This window comes from Typopeltis vanoorti, chromosome 11 (genome assembly GCF_054136105.1).
Source record: "Typopeltis vanoorti isolate ZY-2024b chromosome 11, IOZ_Tvanoo_1.0, whole genome shotgun sequence".
Lineage (NCBI taxonomy): Eukaryota > Metazoa > Arthropoda > Arachnida > Uropygi > Thelyphonidae > Typopeltis > Typopeltis vanoorti.
Window position 1 is genome coordinate 127,794,339 of NC_143559.1, and position 17,550 is coordinate 127,811,888.

The window sequence follows — 17,550 nt, forward strand, 5'->3', positions numbered from 1 at the left end:
GGCGAGGTGGGGGACATCAAGGCGTTGAGGTGGGGCATTATCCAGAAAACTTTGGGAAATACTGTTCTAAACGGATGGTTGCTAATCTGCCTGTCTGTCCTAAGTAAGCCAGCTTGCAGGAACAGGGTACCCTATATACTCCAGGCACTGAGAAAGGAGGGAGCTGATCTTTGGGGGGAAACGGATAAGAGTAGTAAGGTTATGGTGGAGCTGAAATGTTGTGTGGAGGTTGTACATTTTTAAGCATCTGGCTATTTTTTCTGATGTGCCATGGATGTAGGGTACGGTGATGGCATTTCTGAAATCCTTCTGAAGAGATGGCCGGGGAATGGGGGAGAAACTGATTATTTTTTAAATTTTGTAATCACTATAGCCATTAGAAAGGAAGGTGTTGTGTATGTGGTTGAGTTCAGTTGAAAAGAAGGTTCCAAACAGTTGAAAAGAAGGCCCACAAGCTTTGTTCCAAAAGGAACAAAGCTTGTGGGCTCTATTGGTTAGAGTTTTAATAATGCCATATTGTTGAGAGGGGTGATAGTGGGAGTTTGTGAATGTATTTGCCTGTGTCAGTAGGTTTTCTATATACAGAGAAGGGAAGGTCACTATTAGGAAAACGTGTTACTAAGGTATTTAGGAAGGGTAAGCTATTGTTATTTTCTTTTCTTTTCCCATCGTGAACTTGGATTCTTGGATAAAGGCTATTGAGGTGAGTGAGGAAGAAGTGTAATGTGTCTGGGCCATGAGGCTAAGATATGTGGGTGATGTGTTCTCTATTTGGCATCATGGCCCAGACACATTACACTCCTTTTTTTTTTCTTTTTTTTTTCGAAATTTTCCATGTAAAAATTGGCAAGAGGGGGGAAATCCATAGCAGTTCCCCCTATCTGTTTGTAGATTTTGTTTTTCCAAGAAAAATGACCAGAAATGATGGCAAATGAAAATAGCACTAAGATATCAGTAGGAAAAACGTTTTTTAAGAGTGTTTGTGTCATTTACGGGAATATTGGTAGAGTTAGATTTTCAATTAAGGTTTTAAAAGGGGTAGAGTTTTTTACATAGGATGTGGTAAGACCAGTGTGGGAGGCAGGGTTAGCCAGCTGCTTTGACAGTTTGTAGCAAGATGCATCAGTGGTATTTACTATAGATCTTAAGGGGAATTAGATTTGTGGATTTTTTGGTAAACCGTACATGCAGGGTGGGGGATGGGGACAACAACTGAAAGGTTTGAGTATTTTTGTAATGTCCTGCAGCCAGTAGGATACTTTTTTAAGTAAGTTTTTTATTTTTTAACTTGAGTTTTTGTGGGATTGTGTTCTAGTTGGATGAAGGTAATGCGATCTTGGAGAATAATCTCCATTTTTCAATTATATTTTGTGGCATTATCCTTATCTGCTCTGGTGATGAAGATACTTTTTTCTTTCTGTAATTTTCTGAGGGCAGCGAGTTGTCTGGAAGATAAATTACTTTCTTGGAGGGGACGACTATACAGTTTGCGGCATCAAGTCTGATGTTATTGGTTGATTCTGGTTGATACTTTTTTCTTTCTGTAATTTTCTGAGGGCAGCAAGTTGTCTGGAAGATAAATTACTTTCTTGGAGGGGACGACTGGACAGTTTGCGGCATCAAGTCTGATGTTATTGGTTGATTCTGGTGGTAAGAGACGTATTTTGCATTCGATGTTCTACATTATATCTAGATCAGCACTTCTTTTGGTGCAACAGCAAATTTGTGGCTGAGGCTTAGGGCACTGACAGCATCTTTGGTGGATCTTTTCGATGATAGATTGACTACTATCTAGAGTGGAGCTTGCGGTTTTGGTTTTGATTTACATGAGTTGTTATACTTTATGATGTGCTTATTTTTTTTATTTTTTCAAATTATTTCTGCGTGGAAGTTTCTGAGATGTCCTTTGCCATCAATTCTGTTTTTTTTCTTGAAAGAACAAAATTTACAAACAGATGGAACTGCTATGGGGTTCCACTGTCTCACCCATTTTGCAAATTTTTACTTGGAAAATTTTGAAAAATGAGCTATAGACTCAGCCCCTAGAAATTAAGGATACCAAGAAATTATATACTTGGTTTAATCCTTTATCCAAGTGTAAGCAAATAAAGTTTGCACCTGAAGTATTTTCAGGTGCAAAACTGCAGAAACTCTTATATAGAAGCTAATGACTTCACATCACTTGTCTTAGTATCCCATAATGCAAAGCACTGATAAGCTAAGATACTAAGGGAAGTGTGATTACCTTCTATATACGAGTTGCCCCAGTCCTGAAAATACTTCAGAACTTTGTTTGCTTACACTTGGATAAATGATTAAACCAAGTATATAATTTTTTGTATCTTTAATTTATAGCATAAACAAGTGGGAAAACTTCCAACAGACTAAGCGCATCTCAAGCCTTCTATCTGGCTAAGATATGTAGATGTTGTGTTCTCTCTTTGGCATCATGGCCCAGACCCATTAGACTCCTTCCTCAATCACTTCAATAGCCTACATCCAAGAATCCAGTTTACAATGGAAAAGGAAAATAACAATAGTTTACCCTAGACACCTCAGTAACATGCCTTCCTAATGGTAACCTTCCCTTCTCTGTATATAGAAAACCTACTCACACAGGTAGATACATTCACAAACTCTTCCTCCACCACCTATCTCAACAATATGTCATTATTAAAACTCCAACCAATAGAATCCACAAGCTTCGTTCCAGTGGAACCTTCCTTTCAATCGGACTCAACCACATACACAACACCTTCCTTTTCAATGGCTACAGTGATTACAGAAAAAAAATAATCAGTTCCTTCCCCGTTCCATGGCCATCTCTTCAGCAGTACTTCAGAAATGGCATCACCATACCCTACATCAGTGGCACATCAGAAAAAAAAGCCGTACGACCTCCAAAAGAAGTACAACTTTTGGAGGTTGTACCTCCACACATCTTTTAAACCCCACTGTAAACTTATTACCTTTATCCGTTTCCCTTAAAGATCAGCTCCCTCCTCTCAAAGTGCCTGGAATATATAGAGGACCTTGTTGTTCCCTGCAAGCTGGCTTACTTCAGACAGACAGGCATATCAGCAACCATCCATTTAGAAGAACACAAATCATACATCTGCAATCACGACTGTTGTCAATCTCACCTTGCTGAACATATTTTAGATGCAACCCACAGGATCTTCTGGAGAAAAATCACCATGCTCCACCTTAGTAAATTCAAAAAAGAAAGACTGGTAAAAGTTGCAGCTGCACTCAGAAATCAACCAAATTTAAATAAATACGGTTGCATAAAACTTCACAAAACTTGGGATTCTTTAATTATCTGATATCCCACATTACATCCAAGGCCATCTGAAAACGCCCATATAGGATGCACCATCTAGATAGGGCTTTAGACCCATTCATGTGTTTCACTTAGTATTTTATTGTATTTCGGCGTGTTGTTACAAAAGTTATTTTATAATCCCTGAAGATGTCTCAGTGACTGGGATAAAATACTGGAAGCATTAAAATTAGTTTTAATACTTTCCCAGTGTGAAAATATTCCACTAAACCTCCAACATGATGTCCTCACAGCAGTTAAGCCTCAACACAAGGATCCCTAGTCTGATCAGTTTCTTCTAGCATAATCTCACCAATATAATACGACATTGGACACCTAATCACGCCAAAGTGCATGACTTTGCATTTACTGACATTGAACTGACATCCATTTTCCCATGCGCACAATTCCAGCCTATTCAAATCATTCTGCAAATACTGCATATCTGCAGTATTTCTGGTTACCCTGCCTATCATCACCAAATACGAGGGTGGTCTGAAAAGTTCTTGGCCTTATCCATAGATGGTAACACTATCTGCAAGATTTTTTTTTTTTTCTAATTTGGTACATCTCTCATAAGCAGCCATATAAAATTGCAAGTCATTCTATCAAGTAGTTTGTTTTATACAGCTGTCTGAAGCAAAAGTGTTGACTGTATCCTTTGAAATGGATAAAATTGAGTTATAAAATTCTTTGTAAAACAAGGTTTAACGGCAAAAGAAATTCATTCGAAGTCCATAAAAGTTTATGGGCAATCTTCTCCTTCGTTTTCGACAATTAAGAAATAGACTGTCGAGTTTAAACGTGGCTGTACCAGCCTTGAAGATGATCCACGTGAAGGACGTCCAGAAAGTGTAACAACACCAGAAATCATTCATCGAGTGCACAATATGGTATTGGATAACCTGCGAGTCAAAGTGCATGAAATTGCTGAGACTATAGGTATTTCAAAAGAACGTGTAGGATATATTTTGCATGAAGAATTGCAAATGAAAAAGCTTTGCGCAAGATGGGTGTTGCGCTTGCTCACAGATCAAAAATGCACTCGCACGAAAATCTCTGAATAGTGGTTGGAGCATTTTAACAAGAATAAAACTGATTTTGTGCATCGATTTATTACTATGGATGAGACTTGGATTCACCATACACACCAGAACCCAAACAGCAGTCAAAACAGTGTCAAAATTTCCATCAGCAGGAAAGGTCATGGCATCGGTGTTTTGGGATGCTAAATTTTGTTTATTAATTATCTTGAAAAGGGTAAAACAATAACTGGGGAATAGTATTCCGATCTTTTAACCAGACTAGACGAAAAAATTTGTGAGAAAAGACCCGGTTTGCAGAAGAAAAAAATCAACTTTCATTAGGACAATGCACCTGCCCATAAAGGTGTTTTGGCAATGGGAAAATTAAGGGATCTGCATGAATTGTTGGAACATTCACCCTATTTCCAAGATTTGGCTCCCTCTGACTTCTATCTCTTTCTTAAACTTCCTTGCTGGTCAGCATTTTTCTTCAAATTGAGAGATGATTGCAGCTGTAGAGGGATATTTTGCTGATCTTATTGAGAATCACTACAGGTATGGGATAATGGCTCTAGCGCATCACTGGAATAAATGTATTAGTCTAAAGGGAGATTATGTTGAAAAATAAAAAAAAATTTGAAATTATAAATTCATTTTTTTTCATTGTTAGGCCGAGAACTTTTCAGACCATCCTTATAACTGTATGTCTCCTGTCAAATCCTTACCAGTGTCATTAATATGTATAGATTAAATAGATAATAATAGTGGACCAATGACTGATCTTTCTGGTATACCACTAGTTACCTTAAATCTTGTAGACTTGCATCCCCCATATACCACTTTTGGATATTTGTCAGTGAGCCATTCTCTTATTCACTCTAATATTTTATAATCCCAATTAATATTGGATGAGTTGGATATTATGATTAGTTTAGATGTTGTTTCATTATTTACTAGTGTTCCTTTATCTGACATCATTGAATTACTGCAACCAGAATTTCATTCAGACATTGTTAAAATATTTGATTTTGAATACATTCTGGTTATTTTTCTTTTAAAAACAAGTTATATCACCAAATCGAAGGAACAGCAATGGGCAATCCTATTTCTCCTGCTATTGCCAACTTCTTTATGGAGCACTTTGAACAACATATTTTTGACAAAATTTTTCACCTACTCATTGGTTTAGATATGTGGATGACAATTTTCCTATCTGGAATGGCCCCTCTGATGAATTACAACAGTTTCTCTCTCTCTAAATTAGATGCACTTCATCCAAGGATCCAGTTCACCCTAGAAGTAGCAGTAAATAAGCAGTTAGCCTTTTTAGATCTTTTAATTCTTCGCCAACCAGATGGCAACCTACATTTCTCAGTCTATAGGAAGAAGACTCATACAGGCCATTACATCCATGCTGAATCTCATCACCATCCTAGTCAAAAGGTGGGAACTATTAAAACACTGGTTCATGGGGCCCACTCCTTTTGTTTTTCGGATGAACTATTACAGAAAGAATTGCAATATATTATTTCCTCTTTTTTATCTAATGGATATAAGAATTCCTTCATCAAAAGAGCTTTGAGTAGTTTTGATATATCTTCCTCTTCAAATACAGAAGAAATTCATTCGAAGTCCATAAAAGTTTATGGGCACTCTTCTCCTTTGTTTTCGACAATTAAGAAATAGGCTGTTGAGTTTAAACATGGCTGTACCAGCCTTGAAGATGATCCACGTGAAGGACGTCCAGAAAGTGTAACAACACCAGAAATCATTCATTGAGTGTACGATATGGTATTGGATAACCTGCGAGTCAAAAGAGCTTTGAGTAGTTTTGATATATCTTCCTCTTCAAATACAGAAGAAATTCATTCGAATGAATTTCTTCAAATACAGAAGAAATTCATTCGAAGTCCATGAAAGTTTATGGGCACTCTTCTCCTTCGTTTTCGACTATTAAGAAATAGACTGTGTACCAGCCTTGAAGATGATCCATGTGAAGGACATCCAGAAAGTGTAACAACACCAGCCTTTTTAGATATTTAGTGGTTTTAAAACCACTAAATATTTTTGTTGCCTTTCGACCAATCAGAAAAATTCCACCATTCTCACTTCTCCAAAGGACAGGTTTCCACATCTCAGTTATCCAGGTGTCTACCAGATTAATTGCTCTTATGGGTTATCTTATTTCGGACAAACAGGAAGATCTGCTTTTATTTGGCTTGAAGAACACGTCTTATATTCAATACCTTGAACCTGAACAGTCTGGACTTGCAAAGCATGCCATCAACACTAGACATAGAGTTCATTGGAACAAGACAAGAGTCCTTCACAAAAGTCGGTTCCTCATGGAGCCGATTTTTTTATAAAGAAACATGTGAAACCTTACTTCACTCTCCTAACTTAAACAGATCCGATAGTCTACGTTATCCCCTTTGTGGGAGATAGTACTTTTTTTAAATCAGCTAATCTTTCCTACATTTTTTTATAATTGTGTGTGTGTGTGATTTATTTATTTGTTTAAATAAGTTGGGAAATTTAATGACCTTTTTCAGTTATCTTACTTTAGCTACTTAGGTGGTTCCTTTTGGAATTGTCAGTTATTGTTTAATTAGCTTTTTACATGTACTGAAGATGCCTGTGATACTCAGGCAAAAATTCTACTAATAAATAATATTTTACATGAGTTAATTCCATTATTATGATTTTAATTAATAATCCAAACCCATATTCTTCAATTTATGCAACAGTCTTCCATGCTGTATTCTGTCAAAAGCCTTATCAAAATCCAAAAGTATCATGGTGTAGCCATTCCCCTGTCTATTTCAAAGTAGAGATTCACTGTCAACCCATTTCTAAATGTGAGCCCTAACCAATTTTTCCAAAATCTTCACCACCACTCCTGAGTAACGATTGGTCGATAATTGGATACATTGGTCTTTGCATCACGCTTGTGCAATGGGATTACCATACATTCTTTCCATTCCTGTGGAATCTTCCCTGTTCTGAGACTCAAATTATATAGACTGGTCAGAGAAATAGCCAGTTCAGCTGAACATTCTTTTAGCATCTGTGCCGATATCTCATCAGCTCCTATTGCTAAATTCTTATTCAGTTAAACAACAGCTCTAATACCTCCTCTTCATACACCTGAGTTTCTTCATTCAGTGAAGACGTAGTAGTAGTGAACTCAATGTTGCATACACCAGTTTGATAGCGTTTAGCAAAATGGGCACCCATTAGTTGAACAACCTCTTCTGCATCTATCACACCATATGCATTCAGAAGAGTTATTCTTTCATATTCATTCTTTCTTCTGCTTGCAGCATATCGATAGAATTCTTGTGGGTTGTCTTTAGCTTGTAGAGCCAGTTTCTCTTCATACTCAGACTTTGCTTTCTGTACAACAGTTGTGACTACTCTAGCCTGATGTTTATAATTTTCATAATGCACATCATCCTTATGCACACTGTATTCTTTCCACATCATAATTTTCTTACAGATATCTTACTTAATAAGATTATACATCCATTTGACCCCTATCCTAATTATTTTTAGAACTCTTGGAACACATTCTGATATTTCATCAAGGGCACTGTATGTCCTTGCTATCTACACTAACAGGGCTGGCTTAACACGGTAAGCATCAGGGCTCTTTTTTCAGTGGGCATTGAAGTGAGTAGAAAAAATAAAATAAAAACACATTTTAATATTAGCGCTTATTCAGTGTGGATATGCACTAAATATATTGTAATAAATATTGCGACTTTTAATAACATTTAACAAAAACTTAAAGTTGTTTTTTGCTATATGTAGTATAGAGCTGGTACAAGCACAGAAGCCCCATGCGAACATGTGGGATGTCATGTTACAGGGGGGTGCCTTACACCACCAACTTTCTTTTTTTACATGCAGTGTGCATTCACCAGTTAGCATGTGCGATGCACACGTTTAACCAGCTTAATCTCTAGTACGAAGTGATAGTTGGGCATTGTTTGTAAATCATTCGACTGTTGATTGCTCAACACGCAGCAAATGTGTAGTTAATTCGCACTTGAGGTGAATAGATTCAAAATTTAACCTAAGGCTTTACAAATCAAAGAAAAATTTATGCACTTCTTTAAGTATTTATTTTTATCTTTTATTTACATTTATTTTTTACGTCTTACCAAATTTTTTGTTTAATAGATTTTATTTCAAAATAAATTTGGGCATAATGGAGACGAAAAAAAATTATCCAGAGCCGCAAATAACAAAAGACAAGCAGCAAAAGAACTTGAAAAAAGCAAAACTGAGAAGGTGCCCAACTAAATTTCTCAGAATGTCTGAAGATACAAAAATAGCATATGAAACAAACAATAACATCAAAATGAAGTGAAGCAACATTCCACAAATTCTGCAGAACTTTCTATACCACTATCAAATATGACTTAGGATTTTGATTTATTAAATCCATCAATGTCAGCCATAAGCGAGACTACAACTTTCCAAACCAGTTTTAATTCAACTGATCCAGACTTGGTCTGTTACCATAATTATTAATGGTAATATTTGAAAATTTCTCATAAAACAAGGACCAAAACTAAAAATAATTTTAATCTATGTGATGATTGCGGTCGAAGTTTTAGTAATGTCTGTTATAACTGTAAAGTAGCAAACCATGAAATTTTGCCAAGAACATGGCTCATGTATTCCACTTCTGTAAACAATTTTTTTTCTTTTTATTGCAAAATATTTTCATTTGAAAGAAACCAGAAATTAACTACCGATGGTTATTCTAATTCGCAAAATATATCAAACTCTTACCACTCAATGAAGGAAATGCGTCACATTTAAGATATTTCATAAAGTACATGAAACTTAAAAAACAATTAAAAGATCATACCACAAAGATCATAGACTGTCAACTTAAACAAGCATATGAAGTTGAGAAACGACGCTGGCATGCTGTTCTTGATAGAATTGTTGAAATAATAAAATATCTTGCAGAGTAGTGTCTAGCTTTTCATGGCAAATTGGATGGTTATGAGAAAGACAGCAGCAATTTTTTAAAAATTGGTAGAATTATTTTCAAATTTTGATATTGTTACTGCAAATCATTTGGCCAAAATCCAGGACCGAAAAAAAAAATAAAAATAAAAAAAATGCTCATTATTTAGGTAAAAATATTCAAAATGAATTAATATCTTTAATTTCAAATAAAATTTTTCAGGTGATAACTAATGCCAAATATTTTTCTATAATATGCACCCATGACAGTTCATACTGAACAAATGACAATTATTGCCAGGTTTGTCCATAAAGATGAAAGAAATATAATTTCCATGGGAGAACATTTTTGGGATTCCTAGAAGTTTTTGATTGAACAGGAAAAGGTTTATCTACGTACCTATTAGATAAATTAGAATTTTTAAATTTAGATATTAAAAATTTGCAGGGACAAGGATACAATAACAGGGCAAACATGTTAGGAAAACTCATCAACATTCAGAGACACATATCAAATATTAATCTTTGAACACTCTTTGTTCTCATGCACAGCACACTCATTAAATTTGGTGATTGCTGATGCTGTTAAAGTTAACTGAAACAGTCAGTTTTTTAACACTGTACGAGAAATTTATAATTTCTTTAGTGTTTCGAATAAACGATGGGATGTACTGAAAAAGTACACCAAAATTGTACTTACAACTTTATCAGATACTAGATGGGAAGTGAGGATTGACGCTCTTCATTTACTTAGATATAATATTGGTGAAGTTTTAGATTCTTTTGTTGAAATTTATGATAATATTCAAATTGATGACAATAGCACAAAATATGAAGCAAAAACATTACTTTAAAAATTAAAGATATAAATTTTTGTGTTCACTTATAATCTGGTATGAAATTTTTTGCATGATCAATGTAGTGAGTAAATTGCTTCAAAATCCAAACACAAATTTAATTGAATCTATAAGCGGGTTAAATAATGTAATCGACTTTACTAAAAAATTTAGATTGGATGAAAATTTTAATGTTATACTTGAATCGGCAAAAGAGTTAGCATTAGATATAAAAATTTCTCCTGAGTTCAAAAGCAGTACATTATGCAGTAAAAAGAGATTGTTCTTTTATCAATGTTCGAACAAAGCACCAGTTGATCTGCAGTATAACTTTAAAGTTGCATTTTTTTGTTCCAATTGTGAACACTGTTAATTCTTTGGCTGAAAAGTTTGATTTCTTGACAAGTAACTTTAATATATTTCAGTTCTTATCCAGTTTCAAGGAAATTTCTAATATGGATGAGGATACATTAAGAAAACACTAATGGTTTATAAGTTGCACTGACTGATGGTGAAGAAAAGGATATTTGTGCCACCAAATTATATAATGAAACATAAATTCTAAAGGACTTGATACAGGATAGTGACAGCTTAGACCCACTGAAGACATTGTGCAGTATATATATATTAACGCAAATGATTTATAAAGCATCTTTATTAATTTGGCAATTTCTCTTCAAATAGTTTTGACAGTCCCAGTTTCAATAGCAAGTGTCGAACGATTATTTTCAAGACAGAAATTAATTAAAACATATCTAAGATCTAGTATTTCACAGGAAAGACTGGTTGGACTGTCAGTGATCGCAATAGAAGGTGATATCTGTGAGAAACTAGAAACAAGTAAAATTTTGGATGAATTTGCTTCCATTAAAATCAAGAAAAGTAAACTTTTAAATCATTTAATTTTTCATACATTTCTTTTAAAAATTAAATGATTCTTATCAGTGTGCAATTTTTCTAGTTTGTGTCTCTCTAATTATAATAGCTCATAGCCAGTAATCAGCAACTTATGTATCTGTAATTCTAGTCTATGTGCATTTTTGTGTGTTTTGTGATTTTTGCTGTGTTAAATAAACAATCAATCTTATAATGACAACAGATTTTTCTTTGCAATGAAATTTAATGGTAGTATTAAATTTGCTGTTTTTTATTCTTCAAATCAGTACAACAGAACAAAAAATTTATGTTCTTTCATTTACTGTAGATATTATTGCAGAATTTTCAAATGCTTGTTTTGAAAATCATCATATTAAAGATTTGTATTTTTTAAAAGTCACATTTATTAAAATAAATATTAGCTTTTGTTTTCTTTCCTTGGAAAATACCATTATATGGATTGTCACGCTTCAGTTTTAGAAAGGAATATTTCTGCTTTTATGAACAACAAATAACATTACGATTGTGAGGCCTTGTTTTTATATAAAAAATGTATATCCAGTGATAATTCAGCAGGAACTTATTCGTCTTCTTGAAATTGCAATAGATGATTTTTTTTATTTACTTTTTGTATGATGCATATAGTTATATCTATTGCTTAACATTCATAGATATAATAAAAATATATGAAAGATATTCAAAATTTATGCTAATTTTTAAGATTTCCAATTACAACCCCCCAAACCCTCTCTCTCTCTCTCTCTCTCCCCCCCTCCGTTCCTGGAACTGAATTATAAATACTCTAATTTTCTACTGAAAGTTTTCACAGACCATATTCAATATCTATTACTTCATTTTACCATTTGCTAAAAGAAGTAAGCCAATAATGTTATTGTATCCACCGAAGCAGATACTTCTAATTCCAGACTATTTCTTTGCAATCTACAATCATTTGTTCGGTGGTTGTTGACATTATTCTAAGTTTTAGAAATTCTTTTCTATTTTTGCACCATATAAAAACCATTCATACGTATACAACAAATAAGAAAGTTCAGTAGAGTTAGTTTTTTTCCTTAAAAAATTCCAAATATGAAAACTTTTACTACAGCTGGAAATAACTTTTGTCTTAGAAACACTAGACAATGATCTTCTCACATTGTTATGTTAAAAGCTTAGATTATTCTCAGTGCTATTGAAAAAGAAAGACCACTTCTTCAGAAGTCACACTAAAGAGCCCCAAGCAGTAGTAGTGCATAATACATCGCAATGACTTGTTTTAATTTCAATTATATCCAAAATTTGATATACCAAGATTTCTTTTACAGTCTAATACAATATTTATGTCACAATAATTTCTTCATTTATAATAATCACAATTTCACTTTTATTATTGAAAACAAAAATTATTTGATGCAGTTATTTAAGTAGATATTTAAATAACTGCATTAAATAGGCTGTTATAATAATTATGTACACATGTCTATATAATAATGATGCATTATAAAGCTGTCTGTAAATTAATTTATTTGTATGGTAACCTAAATTGTTGCTCTTAGGTGATTATCTAAAATTGTGTAATTTAATATGAAATATAACATAAAATGATGTTATGATTTAAAAAAAAACAACAACTAGGAAGTACCAGTTTGATTGGTGTTTCCAAAATAAAGAAGACAAGAACAGTTGAGAATTTTCTAAATAACCATTATAAGATTTTACATTCAGGTAATAATAAGGGAAAGGCAGGAGTAACTATAGTATTCAACACTAAACATATTATTATTATTACGGGCAGCTCCAAGGAATCCTTAGACTCATCGAGGGAGGCCCAACATCATGTCAAGAACAACTATTCAACATTCACACGGTATCTATCATACTTCACCTTGAACTCATTTACAGTCATGGCACCCACAACAGACTGGCAGCTTATTCCACTCATTTACCACTCTCCAAGTAAAAAACCTAGCTCTGACACCCTTGCTAACCACACTCTCTTACCAAGCTTCCATGGATTGCCCCCTAGTCCTCCCACTACCAGTCCTATTCTCAAAAATATCTTCTGAATTAATCTTATAGAAACCCTTCAGTAATTTGAATGTCTCAATCATATCACCCTCCTTCCACCTATCAACCAATTTCTGCAGCCCACAAATCTTCAACCTGTTCTCATAAGATTCATTCCATAGTCCTGCTATTATCTTGGTCACCCATCTCTGGATCCTCTCCACCTCCTCCTCCCCATCAAGAAGAAACCCCGGCGCCCATATCTGGGCACAGTAGTCTAGATAAGGTCTTATCAAGGCTCGATACAGAGGAACAATAACCTGTTTGTCTCTGCTCATTAAAGTGTTTTTCAGCAGCCAAGTGATTTGATCTGATTTTGCCACTTTTGCGATGTGTCTCCTAAACTTCAACTCCCTATCCACCAACACTCCCAAATCCCTGGCCTCATCAATCTCCTGGAGTACAGTTCCACCAATGTGATATATTGCTGCTAATCTTTTCACCCCAAAATGTAAAACCTTACATTTTTCCACATTAAATTGACATCCATTCTCCTTAGCCCAGTCCTCCAAACTATCCAAATCATCCTGCAAAATTTTGACATCCTGAGCATTCGCTATTGCTCTACCTAACTTTGCATCATCCGCAAACAGATGCACAGTTCTTCTCAGATCTTTTCCTATATCATTAATGAACAAATTAAACAGTAGTGGTCCAAGAACAGAACCCTGCGGCACACCAGTAGTCACAGGCCGTCTTTTGTACTCTACTCCTGAATAAACCACTCTCTGATATCTCTCCATCAACCACCCTCCTATCCATTCTCATATGCTGCAGTTTACTGATTAGAGTTCCATGCGATATCCTGTCAAAGGCCTTGGCAAGGTCCAGTAGAATCACTGTAAACCCATTACCCTTATACAGTTCAGCTGTCACTTTGTTATAGAACGTGAGCAAGTTACTGAGGTATGATCTACCTTTCACAAAATTATGCTGTCCCCCATACAGTATCCCATTTTCATCTATCCAATCATGTATTTTCCTCTTGACTATTTTCTCCAAGACCTTGACAACGATTCCTGATATGCTGATCAGCCAGTAATTTTCAACAGCAGTTTTGGAACCTCCTTTATGCAGTGGAACTATTTTTCCCTCTTTCCACTCCCTCGAGACTAACCCAGACCCGAGATTCAAATTAAACAAAATGGTCAAAGGCACTGACAATTCTTTAGTTGCTTCTCGTATGACACGAGCTGGTATACCATCCAATCCCGCAGATGAATAGACATTGAGGTTTTGTAATAGACTATTCACCTCCACTTCATTCACCACAATTCCTGTATAAGCTGTTGGTTCTTCCATTTCTGCAATGTCACCACCTGGATGATATATTCTTGCAAAGTGCTCACTCAGTAATTCTACTATATCAACTGATTCGGTTACCTCCCTACCATCGGCATTCTTTAAAATCAATCTGCTGTATACGTTTTTTCTTTCACTTGCAACATATCAAAAAAATGGTTTGGGATTCTCTTTATCCTGCATGGCTAATATTCTTTCATAATCCGCTTTTGCTTTTCTTACCACACTTGTTACTCTTCTGGCTTGGGCTTTATACCGTTCATGTGCCTGCAGGTCACCTTTCTCCTTAAATTCCCTCCACAGTTGTTTCTTTTTTTGCAGTTCAAGCTTAGTGGTGTTATTCATCCATTTAATCCCTACTTGATTTATTATTCGGACTCTAGGTATACAGTCAGCCGTTGCCTCCTGCAAACACTTCTTAACCGCCTCCCATGCACTATCAACATCCAGCCCTTGCAGTTTTACATGCCATGGCACTGAACCAATCAAACTCCTAAGCTTGTCATACTTACCAGCCCGATAATTCCACATCTACCCTGTCTTAATTGTAAATTCCACACCTTTTGCCACCTCCCAAGTCAAGACCCTATGATCACTCTCACCAACTGGTGGCAACATGGTCATATTCGTTACAGCCAAATTCTCAGATGCAATTACTAGGTCAAGCACTCTCTGACCCCTAGTATTTTTCATTACATGCTATCGCAGATAGTTATCCCTTAATAACCACATAAAATCCAATTCCTTCCTCCCTTGTGTCCTCTCCTCCTTCCAATCAATGTTACCATAGTTGAAATCTCCCATAATAATTACCCTCCTTCCACTCATTTCTTCTATTTGCTTATGCATACTATCTCCACCATCTATTCCATCACCACCTGGTCTATAGCAGCACCCAACTGTATATTTTGTTCTGCTAGTCTTAATCTCACACCAAATAGCCTAAAATGTGCTCTTTTCTTTACCCTGCAGTTCCACTTCTATTCTTCTTGGCTGTATCTCATCAGCTATCATCAATAACACTCCCCCCCCCATTTTATTTTCCCTGTCACTCCTGAACACCATACCCTCACATTCATTTCCACTAGCTATATCATCTTCTGTCAGCCATGTTTCTCTAATGCCAATAACCTGTCGTCTGGAAGTGCCAACCAACGCCAAAAATTCTTCCTTCTTGTTCCTAATACTCCTAGCATTAGTATACATGAATTGCAGACCCCTGTTAGCCCCATATATATGAATAAGCTTCTTGAATGGCAGACAGTTAAGCAGAGTGATGTGGGCAAACATCACAATGAGGAATTGGACAGTAAGACTTATTTGTACATATGGTCCCACAGAGGGTTTTACTATGGAAGAAGTAGAGAAATCTTTCAAGCCATTAGAGAATACATTTTAACATAATGAAACAGGAAAAATTTGATCCTTGTTAGAGATCTTGATAGCAAAGTAGGAATGATGAATACCAGACATACAGAAATGTTGTGGAGGAAACTACAAAGCTAATAATGATAAGTACTTGCAGGATTTCTATTTAGGTCAAGAACATCATTACTAATTCCATGTTCCATCATAAAGATGTGCACAAATTTACATGGAGAGAAGACAAATGTTATTGTCTTCTCTCCATTGACAATGTTATTGTTGATCTTCATGCTTGATTCAGGACATGAGAGTGTACAGGAGATTTGAAAGAGAAATTGATCACATTTACTGTTGAGCAGGATAAAATTGAGTATCATGTTGAAACGTGTGTAAGAAAGTTTTGAAAAGAATCAGGCAAACAGCTTGCAGAGGCGAACTGTAGAATAAAATATGCAAATATTATTTTTAAAGAGAGAGAGAGACTTTGAAGACAAGTCAACCCTCTGAGAGTCATTGACTAATCCTGAAAACAACATTAATTGGTTCAGCCAGAGAAGCATGTGAAGTTATCTTGGAGACTTATGAAGTTAAAGAGGCAGTTGTGGAAAAGAAGAAAGCATGTTGAAAGTTCTTACCAAGGAAATCAGCATCATACTTAAAACAAAGATATTGGGAAGGAACTTGACATTGTTAGCATTCAGGAATATGTGAGCTGAGCTAATCTCAGGTGGCATAGTCACTTAAACAGAGTGGGTGCAGTAAGGTTAGCAAAAGAAGAGTTTTAGTTAGGATGGTAGGAAAAACACCTAAAGAAGACCAAGATTCTAGGTTGATTGATACAGTAAGAAGTGCCTTATAAGACCAAAATATAAGAATCTGGTGGCAATTGTTTCCTCTTAGGTAACTAATGAATTTGTAGGAAAATTGTTCAATAGGAAGTTTGTAATAATGAATGTAAACTTTTCATGTGGTACCATAATATTCTGTATCCCCCCCCCCAAGGTATGTATCAGAACTTTGATGATTCATTTAAAGCATTTTATGTTAATATTAGAATGAACAAATTCTCATTAGTACATAATGCAAGCATGGCTCTTAAGTCCAGTTATCATGATAATAAATGTCACTCTACGAGAATGAGATGATAAAATGCTTTTTTGTGATGGACTGCAATAATTTCAGCTAGCTATCTGATTATTCAGTTTATTATTTAACATGCAGCTTTGATTCTTGTAAATTTAAAATTTACACATTGTTAGATGGTTCTATTTTATTACTTTGTTTTCCATTTGCATTTGGCTGCTTTGAGTGCCCTCTTGCTTGAGATGTAAACTCTAACATTAACAACTGTTATTGTTGCAAGACATAACATCCCAACCATTCTTTGTGCTTTGTTTCAAGAAGCAGAACAGATTTCATTAACTTATTTTAATAAAAATTTCAGATGTGCTGTATTTTAACTATGCATTATATTACTGAAAATGAGAATTTCAAATTGCTTATTTTATAGGCTTATCTTCATTCCAAAAACATCATTCACAGGGATCTCAATTCACAGAACTGTCTTGTTAGGAAGGTAAGCAAGAAAGGTGCTAAATTGTAATAGCATACATAAATTTTTCTTGGATTTAGTATTAAAGTAAAATGGCATTTTTTCAAACAATTAAATCTGCAAATGTAGATCGATAGATCCTTATATAGGAGTAACATGTGATTTTGTATGACAGTGCATACTATTCTTCGTTCAAATCATGTTTGCTGCTGGTTTGGT

The 17,550-nt window shown here is 35.0% G+C and overlaps 1 protein-coding gene across 1 annotated transcript in view; it reads left to right on the forward strand.

The window, feature by feature from the left end:
• Positions 1 to 17,550, forward strand: part of LOC150102036 (LIM domain kinase 1-like) — a 307,253-nt gene that overhangs the window by 239,279 nt on the left and 50,424 nt on the right. Inside the window, exon 10 of the mRNA XM_090399953.1 lies at positions 17,290 to 17,355. Coding sequence (XP_090256079.1) covers positions 17,290 to 17,355 — 66 coding nt within the window. The remainder of the gene's footprint in view (positions 1 to 17,289; positions 17,356 to 17,550) is intronic.